General features: G+C 49.6%; 1 protein-coding gene across 1 annotated transcript; it reads left to right on the top strand.

The window, feature by feature from the left end:
• Window positions 1-9247: 9247 nt before the first annotated feature.
• Window positions 9248-12823, top strand: LOC139391600 (uncharacterized). Its single transcript, XM_071138973.1, has 5 exons — window positions 9248-9261; window positions 10004-10667; window positions 10966-11432; window positions 11543-11969; window positions 12323-12823. The coding sequence occupies exons 1-5, from the start codon at window positions 9248-9250 to the stop codon at window positions 12821-12823; spliced, it is 2073 nt and encodes a 690-aa protein (XP_070995074.1).
• The last annotated feature ends 1127 nt before the right edge of the window (window positions 12824-13950 follow it).

The raw sequence follows: 13950 nt of genomic DNA, 5'->3' as shown, positions 1-13950 counted from the left end.
TGTCCACTTCCTTGTTGTATTTTGGAACGATCGTTCGTCACTTCCGTTCGAGGCGTAACCAACGGAAACATGGCGGTTGATGTGATCACATGACAGAATGATTATCCAGTCAAACTCACTACATTTTCTTGTTACGGAAGTAAGGAAGCAACTCAAATGGTTGGCTCCATTCCAGTAATGTGTACTGACTGACCTTGTAAAATACATGTCCTGTATTATTTCTTACATAGAGCATTTATTTTCTTTTTTATTTTACCTTTATTTATACAGGTTTTTTCTCATTGAGATAATATCTATTTTCCAAGAGAGACCTGGTCTAGCATAGTGGTCATATAAACTGTCTTGCTAGTGGCTACAACTGTCAAACTATCACACCTGTCCACATGAAACTGGTCTGACAAGGTCTAATTGAGATTTTTTTTAAAATATATATATATATATATATATATATATATATATATATATATTTATAAACGTATTAGATATAAATAATAACCAGTGTGGATTTTACATTTACATCTACATTTACATCTTGGTGGGGGCGAACTCAAAAAAAATGTTTTTGATGCATGCCAGCAAAGCCACTACAAAACAACACTAACTTATTCCATCTAAGAATGATGGAGGCCACTGTGTTCTTGGGGACCTCCAATGCTGCAGACATTTTTTGGTTTTACCACAGGTGGACTCCAATCAAGTTGTAGAAACATCGCAAGGATGATCAATGGAAACAGGATGCACCTGAGCTCAATTTTGAGTCTCATAGCAAAGGGTCTGAATATTTATGTAAATTAGGTATTTCTGTTTTTGTGTTTTTATTCACTTGCCAAAATAAAAAAAAAACGTTTTTTCTTTGTCATTATGGGGTATTGTGTGTAGATTGATAAGGATTTTTATTTAATTAATTTTAGAATAAGGCTGTAACATAACAAAATGTTGAAAAAGTCAAGGGGTCTGAATACTTTCCAAAAGCAAAGTTGGTCAAATATGACATGACAATGCTATTTGCATTTCACAACATATATCCCAGTTTTCATACTGTAAAAATGAATGAGATAAATCAACTGTCTGAAATGCCTGGACTGTGAGTCAACCTTGCCACAGGCTTTCAGTGTGATTAGACACTGTTCTTGGAGAGCTCAAAGATCAATATCTGCACCTCAACTCACTTTGATTACGTCCCAAATGGCATCCTATTCCTTACATGGACCATTAGTGCACTACTTTAGATCAGAACCCTATTGGCCATTTGTGACGCAGACCTCAAGTCACTTGGTAACCAACCAGTATAAACAATGTTTGGGTACAGCTCAGAGTCACATAGCGCTGTGTGCTCGGCTCCTCGCTCTGACGACAACTAGCTGCCTAGTGGCTGGCATCTCAATCTTGTTATTCAATCTCTCTGTTTTCCTCCCCATATGCTGTAAAGCAAACATGACAGTAACTCATCTCAATGCCTCAGGAGTTTTATGGGAGGTGGGGGAAGGGGAATGGGTCTAACAAGTTGTACCCTGCTGTCCTAGAGAGAAAGGTATGATCCAAATGGAACCCTATTCCCTACATAGTGCACAACTAGACCAGGACCCATAGGGATATATCCAGCTATGGGAAAAGGACAGCAATCTGATTATATAGATGAGTTGAGATGGAGATAGATGATGTAAGGAGGAGATAATAATAATAATTATTATAATAATTCTAATAACAAAACCAACATCTGGTCTGCCACTGTGCATCCTGCTTTTAATAAGTGTCATCAAATCAAATGTTATTCTTATTTAATTTTTCATGCGTTTCATAAACAACAGGTGTAGACTAATTGTGAAAAGCATAAGGGCCATTCTTAACAATGCAGAGAGACAGAAAAAAATTCAAATACAAAAATACTAAATGAGTCCTGAGTCCATATGCAGGGGTACGATGTAACAGGTACTGAGTCCATGTGCAGGGGTACGACGTAACGGGTACTGAGTCCATGTGCAGGAGTACGATGTAACGGGTACTGAGTCCATGTGCAGGGGTAAGATGTAACGGGTACTGAGTCCATGTGCAGGGTTAAGATGTAACGGGTACTGAGTCCATGTGCAGGGGTACGACGTAACGGGTACTGAGTCCATGTGCAGGAGTACGATGTAACGGGTACTGAGTCCATGTGCAGGGGTACGATGTAACGGGTACTGAGTCCATGTGCAGGGGTACGATGTAACGCGTAACCAAAAAAGTGTTAAACAAATCTATATATATTTTATATTTGAGATTCTTCAACGTAACCCCCCTTTGCCTTGATGACAGCTTTGTACACTCTTGGCATTCTCTCAACTAGCTTCATGAGGTAGTCACCTGGAATGCATTTCAAATAACAGGTGTGCCTTGTTAAAAGTTCTTTTGTGGAATTTCTTTCCTTCTTAATACGTTTGGGCCAATCAGTTGTGTTATGACAAGGTAGGGATGATATACAGAAGACCGCCCTATTTGGTAAAATACCAAGTCCATATTATGGCAAGAACAGCTCAAAATAGCGAAGAGAAGCGTCAGTCCTCCCAATGGTGCAGCTCTAGAACTTTTTCAGGATCTGAGGACCCATGCCAAATTCCTTTAAGCCTCCTGAGGGGGAAGAAGTGTTGTCGTGCCCTCTTCACGACTGTGTTGGTGTGTGTAGACCATGATAGATCCTTAGTCATGTGGGCACCGAGGAACTTGAAGCTCTCGACCCGCTCCACTACAGCCCCGTAGATGTGAATGGGGGCGTGGCTCGGCCCTCTGTTTCCTGTCGTCCACGATCAGCTCCTTTGTCTTGCTGACCTGGTTGTTGTCCTGGCAACACACTGCCAGGTCTCTGACCTCCTCCCTATAGGCTGTCTCGTCGTTGTCGGTGATCAGGCCTACCCCCGTCGTGTCGTCAGCAAACTTAATGCTGATGTTGGAGTCGTGCGCATCCACACAGTCGTGGATGAACAGGAAGTACAGGAGGGGACTAAGAACACACCTCTGAGGGGCCCCCGTGTTGAGGGTCAGCATGGCGGATGTGTTGTTACCTACCCTTACCACCTGGGAGCAGTTCGTCAGGAAGATCCAGTTGCAGAGGGAGGTGTTCAGTCCCAGAGTCCTTAGCTTAGTGATGAGCTTGGAGGGCACTATGGTGTTGAACGCTGAGCTGTAGTCAATGAACAACATTCTCACATAGCTGGGAGAGGGCAGTGTGGAGTGCAGTTCTTCAGTTCTTCAGGTCACGTTGATAGGATAGTCTCAAACTGAGCTTGGCCAGTTTCTTCTACAGTGATTGTACGTTCGCCAATAGAACGGATGGTAGAGGCAGATTATTTACTCACCAACGTATTCTTGTCAGGATGTCAACCTCTTTTACGCTGTCTTTTCATGCTCGAGCAGCTTTTTTTTGCAGGAGAACATTTTCACTCGTTTTGCCTTGATAACGAATCTGTATTGAAACATTTGCTAGTCTTTCTCTTTCACGATTGGATGAAGGAGTGGAGTGCTATCTGAGGATGAATCAGTGAACAATGCTATTATGAAAATGCTATTATTATAAAAGTCACTGACACCAGATGACTACGGTTGGCTCCTAGAGCTAATGCCTTTGGCTCGGTAGGCTAAAGCAGTCTGATGGTGTGCAGGAAACTAGATGGCCAAGGTTTTAAATCCTGTTGGTCACATATTTGTATTTATTACGGATCCCCATTAGTTCCTGTCAAGGCAGCAGCTACTCTTCCTGGTGTTTATTATGGATCCCCATTAGTTCCTGTCAAGGCAGCAGCTACTCTTCCTGGGGTTTATTATGGATCCCCATTAGTTCCTGTCAAGGCAGCAGCTACTCTTCCTGGTGTTTATTATGGATCCCCATTAGTTCCTGTCAAGGCAGCAGCTACTCTTCCTGGGGTTTATTATGGATCCCCATTAGTTCCTGTCAAGGCAGCAGCTACTCTTCCTGGGGTTTATTATGGATCCCCATTAGTTCCTGCCAAGGCAGCAGCTACTCTTCCTGGGGTTTATTATGGATCCCCATTAGTTCCTGTCAAGGCAGCAGCTACTCTTCCTGGGGTTTATTATGGATCCCCATTAGTTCCTGTCAAGGCAACAGCTACTCTTCCTGGGGTTTATTGTGTATCCTAATTAGTTCCTGTCAAGGCAGCAGCTACTCTTCCTGGGGTTTATTATGGATCCCCATTAGTTCCTGCCAAGGCAGCAGCTACTCTTCCTGGGGTTTATTATGGATCCCCATTAGTTCCTGTCAAGGCAGCAGCTACTCTTCCTGGGGTTTATTATGGATCCCCATTAGTTCCTGTTAAGGCAGCAGCTACTCTTCCTGGGGTTTATTATGGATCCCCATTATTCTTGCAAAGGCAGCAGCTACTCCCCCACCTCCTCTCCTTCACCCCAAGGCAACCCAAGGAAACAGTATTCATTTCGTAACCAAAAATAGTGACAAAAATAGTAATCAAACACTTATTTTTCAGTGGCGAGACTATGACTAAATAGATCCTATAGTCAGATCTATAACGAAACAAAAATTATTTTTCAATTCAGTTAACTAAAACAAGACAAAATTATCTCGGTGACTAAAATCTGACAACTAAGTGGACTGGACAAGAGTTTTTGGAGAGATTGTGACCTTTTCAGTGACAATTAATATAAGCAGCAGAGAGGCGCTTTTCAGCGGTGGGAAGGACACACCACGCCCGGCACCTACAGCCTAGCCTACACCAACCAGCTGTTGAGATGCAGGTGAGCAAGCGGTGAGTGTTAGCAGACAGCCAGCGTTCCGGCTCCGCCTCACATTGTACAGGCGACTTGCTTCACCGTAGCTAACCAGTCCTCACCAGCCTCCTAGTTAGATCCCCTTTGCAACTTCTTTGGGATCGGTGTCTGGGACGGTTGAGCTAACGTAGGCTAATGCGATTAGCATGAGGTTGTAAGTAACAAGGACATTTCCCAGGACATAGACATGTCTGATATTGGCAGAAAGCTTAAATTCTTGTTAATCTAACTACACGGTCTAATTTACAGTAGCTATTACAGTGAAAGAATACCATGCTATTGTGTGAAGAGAGCGCATCGTTTTGAACAAGAAAAGTTATTAATAAACCAATTAGGCACATTTGGGAAGTCTTGATACAACATTTTTGACAGAAATACAATGGTTCATTGGATCAATCGAAAACTTCACACACACACACTGCTGCCATCTAGTGGTCAAAATCTAAATTGCACCTGGGCTGGAATAATACATTATGGCCTTTCTCTTGCATTTCAAAGCTGATGGTACAAAGGAAATACAAAAGAACGGTTGTTTTTTCTTTGTATTATCTTTTACCAGATCCATTGTGTTATATTCTCCTACATTCCTTTCACATTACCACAAACTTCAAAGTGTTTCCTTTCAAATGGTTCTAAGAATATGCATATCCTTGCTTCAGGTCCTGAGCTACAGGCAGTTAGATTTGGGTATGTTATTTTAGGTCCTGAGCTACAGGCAGTTAGATTTGGGTATGTTATTTTAGGTCCTGAGCTACAGGCAGTTAGATTTGGGTATGTTATTTTAGGTCCTGAGCTACAGGCAGTTAGATTTGGGTATGTTATTTTAGGTCCTGAGCTACAGGCAGTTAGATTTGGGTATGTTATTTTAGGTCCTGAGCTACAGGCAGTTAGATTTGGGTATGTTATTTTAGGTCCTGAGCTACAGGCAGTTAGATTTGGGTATGTTATTTTAGCCAAATTTTTTAAAAAGGGGCGGATCCTTAAGAGGTTTTAAGAAATACAAGCTGCTTTACAAAATTAAAAGCAATCGCAGCGTTGAGTTTAATAGTTAAACAACAGTCATGCTATGTTTTTCTCTCCCTTGAGGAGGCTATAGAAAAGTAGGCTGTGTTTGTATTTGTAGTCTCGCTCAACTCTCCCACATTTAGAATTTCAAATACAGGTTCTGTAGCCTAACTTAGCTAAGTCTCCCTCTTTTCCTCAGAGAAAACAGCTTCATTCTAGTCACCCTTCAAAAGACATGACCCATAACACCACTGCTACCTTTTGTTCTCTCTATCGTGGCAGGTCGCACTTTATGTTCATAAAGCATCTCGGCCGTTCTAAGCTAGGCTACTTGCAGACCGGACTTGTTTAGCCTACAGTCATGTTACCTCATCAGCTGGCTGTATCTAACAACCTGGGGTGCGTTCAGCAGTATGCAACGTTTAAATATGCTACAGCGTGTAGAACACAGCAGAATGTGCTGAGGGGAGGACGGCTCATAGTAATGGCTGAAATGGAGTCAAAGGAATGGTATCAACCACATGGAAACAGGTGCTGAGGAACAGGTGCTGAGGAACAGGTGCTGAGGAACAGGTGCTGAGGAACAGGTGCCGAGGAACAGGTGCTGAGGAACAGGTGCTGAAGTATTTAGGTTTCCCCTTCATTTATTCTCCGTAAATAACTCCCCAAATCTCTGTTCTCCTTTGCTGGTTAGACCAACAGTAATCTTCTGTTGAAATTGTAATTTTGTAACCCCTTGGGTTGTGCCGTGGCGGAGATCTTTGTGGGCTATACTCAGCCTTGTCTCAGGATGGTAAATTGGTGGTTGAAGATATCCCTCTAGTGGTGTGGGGGCTGTGCTTTGGCAAAGTTGGTGGGGTTATATCCTTCCTGTTTGGCCCTGTCCGGGGGTGTCCTCGGATGGGGCCACAGTGTCTCCTGACCCCTCCTGTCTCAGCCTCCAGTATTTATGCTGCAGTAGTTTGTGTCGGTGGCCTAGGGTCAGTTTGTTATATCTGGAGTACTTCCGTGCTGCTGGCCGTGCTGCTGCTCCAGTTTCAACTGTTCTGCCTTATTATTATTGGACCATGCTGGTCATTTATGAACATTTGAACATCTTGGCCATGTTCTGTTATAATCTCCACCCGGCACAGCCAGAAGAGGACTGGCCACCCCACATAGCCTGGTTCCTCTCTAGGTTTCTTCCTAGGTTTTGGCCTTTCTAGGGAGTTTTTCCTAGCCACCGTGCTTCTACACCTGCATTGCTTGCTGTTTGGGGTTTTAGGCTGGGTTTCTGTACAGCACTTTGAGATATCAGCTGATGTACGAAGGGCTATATAAATTAATTTGATTTAATTTGATGGAAACCAACATGGAAACCACCTGGAAACCACATGGAAACCACATGTAAACCACCTGGAAACCACATGGAAAACAACATGGAAACCAACATGGAAAACAACATGGAAACAACATGGAAAACAACATGGAAACAACATGGAAAACAACATGGAAAACAACATGGAAACCACATGGAAAACAACATGGAAACCACATGTAAACCACATGGAAAACAACATGGGAACCACCTGTTTGATACAGTTCTATTGCCTCCAGCAGCCTCTGCTGGTATGACCTGCTGAAAAAGGAAAAACATCAGCTCTTTTTTAAATATGATTTATTTAACCTTTATTTAACCAGGTAGGCCAGCTGAGAACACCTTTATTTAACCAGGGAGGCCAGCTGAGAACACCTTTATTTAACCAGGGAGGCCAGCTGAGAACACCTTTATTTAACCAGGGAGGCCAGCTGAGAACACCTTTATTTAACCAGGGAGGCCAGCTGAGAACACCTTTATTTAACCAGGGAGGCCAGCTGAGAACACCTTTATTTAACCAGGGAGGCCAGCTGAGAACACCTTTATTTAACCAGGGAGGCCAGCTGAGAACACCTTTATTTAACCAGGTAGGCCAGCTGAGAACACCTTTATTTAACCAGGGAGGCCAGCTGAGAACACCTTTATTTAACCAGGGAGGCCAGCTGAGAACACCTTTATTTAACCAGGGAGGCCAGCTGAGAACACCTTTATTTAACCAGGTAGGCCAGCTGAGAAAAAGTTCTCATTTACAATTGCGACCTGGCCAAGATAAAGCAAAGCAGTGCGACACCAACAACAACACAGAGTACAGTTGAAGTCTTAAGTTTACATACACTTAGGTTGAAGTCATTAAAACTTTTTTTTCAACCACTCCACACATTTCTTGTTAACAAACTATAGTTTTGGCAAGTCGGTTAGGAGATCTACTTGGTGCATGACACAAGTCATTTTTCCAACAATTGTTTACAGACAGATTATTTCACTTATAATTCACTGTATCACAATTCTTGTGGGTCAGAAGTTTACATACATTAAGTTGACTGTGCCTTTAAACAGCTTGTAAAATTCCAGAAAATTATGTCATGGCTTTAGGAGCTTCTGATAGGCTAATTGACATAATTTGAGTCAATTGGAGGTGTACCTGTGGATGTATTTCAAGGCCTACCTTCAAACTCAGTGCCTCTTTGTGTTACATCATGGGAAAATCAAAAGAAATCAGCCAAGACCTCAGAAAAAAAATTGTAGACCTCCACAAGTCTGGTTCATCCTTGGGAGCAATCCAAACACCTGAAGGAACCACGTTCATCTGTACAAACAATAGTAGGCTAGTATAAACACCATGGGACCACGCAGCCGTCATACCGCTCAGGAAGGAGACTCGTTCTGTCTCTTAGAGATGAACATACTTTGGTGAGAAAAGCGCAAATTAATCCTAGAACATCAGCAAAGAACCTTGTGAAGATGCTGGAGGAAACAGGTACAAAAGTATCTATATCCACAGTAAAACGAGTCCTCTATCGACATAACCTGAAAGGCCGCTCAGCAAGGAAGAAGCTTGTGGAAGGCTTCCCGAAACGTTTGTCCCAAGTTCAACCATTTAAAGGCAATGCTACCAAATACTCATCGAGTGTATGTAAACTTCTGAGCCACTGGGAATCAAATCTGAAATAAATCATTCTCTCTACTATTATTCTGACATTTCACATTCTTAAAATAAAGTGGTGATCCTAACTGACCTAAAACAGGGAATTTCTACTAGGATAAAATGTCAGGAATTGTGAAAAATGGAGTTTAAATGTATTTGGCTAAGGTGAATGTAAACCTCCGACCTTAACTGTATGTGTGCTTGTGCACATGGATGTCAGTGATTTATTACTATAGGAGGCAATAGAAATGTGTTGTGACTCAAGGTCATTTAGTTGACTAATGTGTCCCATTGTTTCTGTCATTATTACAATAATTAGACCAAATCATCATTCAAATGACAAAAATGTGACAAAAACTTGAAATGTTAGTCGACATGACTAAGACTAAACTAAGGCCTAGATTCAAGTTCCACCCCCAACACAACCAAAACGCATATGATCATTCTGACTGAAAATTCTGACCAAAATGAACACTGCAAGGTAACCAGGCCTTGGAGTTTCAGCTGTTTGCCCTGCTCAGCCTTAGGTCCCCACCCATCAGCGCTGGACTATATTTACCAGCTTCCTGGGTTACACCAGTCAGCCAGCCCACCGCAGCGCCCTGCCTGCCCTGTTACCTAACCACCAAACCCCCAGGTCTGTATTCTCTGGGTTGAGAGAAGAGCCCCCCCACCAAACCCCCCCAGGTCTCTAGTCTCTGGGCTGAGAGAGGAGCCCCCCCCCCCAGGTCTCTAGTCTCTGGGCTGAGAGAGGAGCCCCCCCCCCCCAGGTCTCTAGTCTCAGGGCTGAAAGAGGAGCCCCACCACCAACCCCCCGTGTCGTTATTCTCTGGGCTGAGAGAGGAGCCCCCCCCCCCCCCCCCAGGTCTCTGGTCTCTGGGCTGAGAGAGGAGCCCCCCCAGGTCTCTAGTCTCAGGGCTGAGAGAGGAGCCCCCCCACCAACCCCCCAGGTCACTAGTGTCTGTGCTGAGAGAGGAGCCCCCCCCACCCACCACCAACCCCCTCAGGTCTCTAGTCTCTGGACTGGGAGAAGAGCCCCCACACCCGTCACCAACCCCCCCAGGTCTCTAGTCTCTGGGCTGAGAGCAACCCCACCATCAACCCCCCCAGGTCTCTAGTCTCTGGGCTGAGAGAGGAGCCCCACCACCAACCCCCCCAGGTCTCTAGTCTCTGGGCTGAGAGAGGAGCCCCACCATCACCCCCCCCCCCCCCCCCCCCCCCAGCTCTCTAGTCTCTGGGCTGAGAGAGGAGCCCCACCACCAACCCCCCACCACCAAACCCCCCAGGTCACTAGTCTCTGGGCTGAGAGAGGAGCCCCACCAGCAACCCCCCACCACCAAACCCCCCAGGTCTCTAGTCTATGGGCTGAGAGAGGAGCCCCACCAGCAACCCCCCACCACCAAACCCCCCAGGTCTCTAGTCTCTGGGCTGAGAGAGCAGCCCCACCATCAACCCCCCAGGTCTCTAGTCTCTGGGCTGAGAGAGGAGCCCCACCACCAACCCCCCACCACCAAACCCCCCAGGTCACTAGTCTCTGGGCTGAGAGAGGTGCCCCACCAGCAACCCCCCACCACCAAACCCCCCAGGTCTCTAGTCTCTGGGCTGAGAGAGGAGCTCCACCACCAACCCCCCCCAGGTCAACCCCCCACCACCAAACCCCCCATGTCTCTCGTCTCTGGGCTGAGAGAGGAGCCCCACCACCAACCCCCCACCACCAAACCCCCCAGGTCACTAGTCTCTGGGCTGAGAGAGCAGCCCCACCATCAACCCCCCAGGTCTCTAGTCTCTGGGCTGAGAGAGGAGCCCCACCACCAACCCCCCACCACCAAACCCCCCAGGTCACTAGTCTCTGGGCTGAGAGAGGTGCCCCACCAGAACCCCCCCCAGGTCAACCCCCCACCACCAAACCCCCCAGGTCACTAGTCTCTGGGCTGAGAGAGGTGCCCCACCAGCAACCCCCCACCACCAAACCCCCCAGGACTCTAGTCTCTGGGCTGAGAGAGCAGCTCCACCACCAACCCCTCCAGGTCAACCCCCCACCACCAAACCCCCCAAGTATCTAGTCTCTGGGCTGAGAGAGGAGCCCCACCATCACCCCCCCCCCCCCCCCCCAGCTCTCTAGTCTCTGGGCTGAGAGAGGAGCCCCACCAGCAATCCCCCACCACCAAACCCCCCACGTCTCTAGTCTCTGGGGCTGAGAGAGGAGCCCCATCACCAACCCCCCACCACCAAACCCCCAAGGTCTCTAGTCTCTGGGCTGAGAGAGCAGCCCCACCATCAACACCACAGGTCTCTAGTTTCTGGGCTGAGAGAGGAGCCCCACCAGCAACCCTCCACCACCAAACCCCCCAGGTCTCTAGTCTATGGGCTGAGAGAGGAGCCCCACCATCAACCCCCCACCACCAAACCCCCCAGGTCTCTAGTCTCTGGGCTGAGAGAGCAGCCCCACCATCAACCCCCCAGGTCTCTAGTCTCTGGGCTGAGAGAGGAGCCCCACCACCAACCCCCCACCACCAAACCCCCCAGGTCACTAGTCTCTGGGCTGAGAGAGGTGCCCCACCAGCAACCCCCCACCACCAAACCCCCCAGGTCTCTAGTCTCTGGGCTGAGAGAGGAGCCCCACCAGCAATCCCCCACCACCAAACCCCCCAGGTCTCTAGTCTATGGGCTGAGAGAGGAGCCCCACCATCAACCCCCACCACCAAACCCCCCAGGTCTCTAGTCTCTGGGCTGAGAGAGCAGCCCCACCATCAACCCCCCAGGTCTCTAGTCTCTGGGCTGAGAGAGGAGCCCCACCACCAACCCCCCACCACCAAACCCCCCAGGTCACTAGTCTCTGGGCTGAGAGAGGTGCCCCACCAGCAACCCCCCACCACCAAACCCCCCAGGTCTCTAGTCTCTGGGCTGAGAGAGGAGCTCCACCACCAACCCCCCCCAGGTCAACCCCCCACCACCAAACCCCCCATGTCTCTCGTCTCTGGGCTGAGAGAGGAGCCCCACCACCAACCCCCCACCACCAAACCCCCCAGGTCACTAGTCTCTGGGCTGAGAGAGCAGCCCCACCATCAACCCCCCAGGTCTCTAGTCTCTGGGCTGAGAGAGGAGCCCCACCACCAACCCCCCACCACCAAACCCCCCAGGTCACTAGTCTCTGGGCTGAGAGAGGTGCCCCACCAGAAACCCCCCCAGGTCAACCCCCCACCACCAAACCCCCCAGGTCACTAGTCTCTGGGCTGAGAGAGGTGCCCCACCAGCAACCCCCCACCACCAAACCCCCCAGGACTCTAGTCTCTGGGCTGAGAGAGCAGCCCCACCATCAACCCCCCAGGTCTCTAGTTTCTGGGCTGAGAGAGGAGCTCCACCACCAACCCCTCCAGGTCAACCCCCCACCACCAAACCCCCCAAGTATCTAGTCTCTGGGCTGAGAGAGGAGCCCCACCATCACCCCCCCCCCCCCCCCCCCCCCCCCAGCTCTCTAGTCTCTGGGCTGAGAGAGGAGCCCCACCAGCAATCCCCCACCACCAAACCCCCCACGTCTCTAGTCTCTGGGGCTGAGAGAGGAGCCCCATCACCAACCCCCCACCACCAAACCCCCAAGGTCTCTAGTCTCTGGGCTGAGAGAGCAGCTCCACCATCAACACCACAGGTCTCTAGTTTCTGGGCTGAGAGAGGAGCCCCACCAGCAACCCTCCACCACCAAACCCCCCAGGTCTCTAGTCTATGGGCTGAGAGAGGAGCCCCACCATCAACCCCCCACCACCAAACCCCCCAGGTCTCTAGTCTCTGGGCTGAGAGAGCAGCCCCACCATCAACCCCCCAGGTCTCTAGTCTCTGGGCTGAGAGAGGAGCCCCACCACCAACCCCCCACCACCAAACCCCCCAGGTCACTAGTCTCTGGGCTGAGAGAGGTGCCCCACCAGCAACCCCCCACCACCAAACCCCCCAGGTCTCTAGTCTCTGGGCTGAGAGAGGAGCTCCACCACCAACCCCCCCAGGTCAACCCCCCACCACCAAACCCCCCATGTCTCTCGTCTCTGGGCTGAGAGAGGAGCCCCACCACCAACCCCCCACCACCAAACCCCCCAGGTCACTAGTCTCTGGGCTGAGAGAGCAGCCCCACCATCAACCCCCCAGGTCTCTAGTCTCTGGGCTGAGAGAGGAGCCCCACCACCAACCACCAACCCCCCACCACCAAACCCCCCCACCACCAAACCCCCCAGGTCACTAGTCTCTGGGCTGAGAGAGGTGCCCCACCAGAAACCCCCCCAGGTCAACCCCCCACCACCAAACCCCCCAGGTCACTAGTCTCTGGGCTGAGAGAGGTGCCCCACCAGCAACCCCCCACCACCAAACCCCCCAGGACTCTAGTCTCTGGGCTGAGAGAGCAGCCCCACCATCAACCCCCCAGGTCTCTAGTTTCTGGGCTGAGAGAGGAGCTCCACCACCAACCCCTCCAGGTCAACCCCCCACCACCAAACCCCCCAAGTATCTCGTCTCTGGGCTGAGAGAGGAGCCCCACCACCAACCCCCCACCACCAAACCCCCCAGGTCACTAGTCTCTGGGCTGAGAGAGGTGCCCCACCAGCAACCCCCCACCACCAAACCCCCCAGGTCTCTAGTCTCTGGGCTGAGAGAGCAGCCCCACCATCAACCCCCCAGGTCTCTAGTCTCTGGGCTGAGAGAGGAGCTCCACCACCAACCCCCCCAGGTCAACCCCCCACCACCAAACCCCCCAGGTCTCTCGTCTCTGGGCTGAGAGAGGAGCCCCACCACCAACCCCCCACCACCAAACCCCCCAGGTCACTAGTCTCTGGGCTGAGAGAGGAGCCCCACCAGCAACCCCCCCACCACCAAACCCCCCAGGTCTCTAGTCTCTGGGCTGAGAGAGGAGCCCCACCAGCAACCCCCCACCACCAAACCCCCCCAGGTCTCTAGTCTCTAGGCTGAGAGAGCAGCCCCACCACCAACCCCCCAGGTCTCTAGTCTCTGGTCTGAGAGAGGAGCCCATCCACCAAACCCCCCAGGTCTCTGGTCTCTGGGCTGAGAGAGGAGCCCCATCACCAACCCCCCACCACCAAACCCCCCAGGTCTCTAGTAGTCTCTGGGCTGAGAGAGCGACCCCTCCACCAACCCCCAGGTCTCTAGTCTCTGGGCTGGGAGAGGAGCCCCA

This window comes from Oncorhynchus clarkii, chromosome 32 (assembly GCF_045791955.1).
Source record: "Oncorhynchus clarkii lewisi isolate Uvic-CL-2024 chromosome 32, UVic_Ocla_1.0, whole genome shotgun sequence".
In the NCBI taxonomy this organism is placed as follows: domain Eukaryota; kingdom Metazoa; phylum Chordata; class Actinopteri; order Salmoniformes; family Salmonidae; genus Oncorhynchus; species Oncorhynchus clarkii.
This window is presented reverse-complemented; position numbering and strand designations above follow the sequence as displayed.

Bases quoted from the DNA above. Each gene is read 5' to 3' on its own strand.
- LOC139391600 (XM_071138973.1), top strand. The intron at 10,668-10,965 runs GTCAACCCCCCA...CCACGTCTCTAG, and splicing joins CCCACCAGAACCCCCCCCAG to TCTCTGGGGCTGAGAGAGGA. The intron at 11,970-12,322 runs GTCAACCCCCCA...CCACGTCTCTAG, and splicing joins CCCACCAGAAACCCCCCCAG to TCTCTGGGGCTGAGAGAGGA.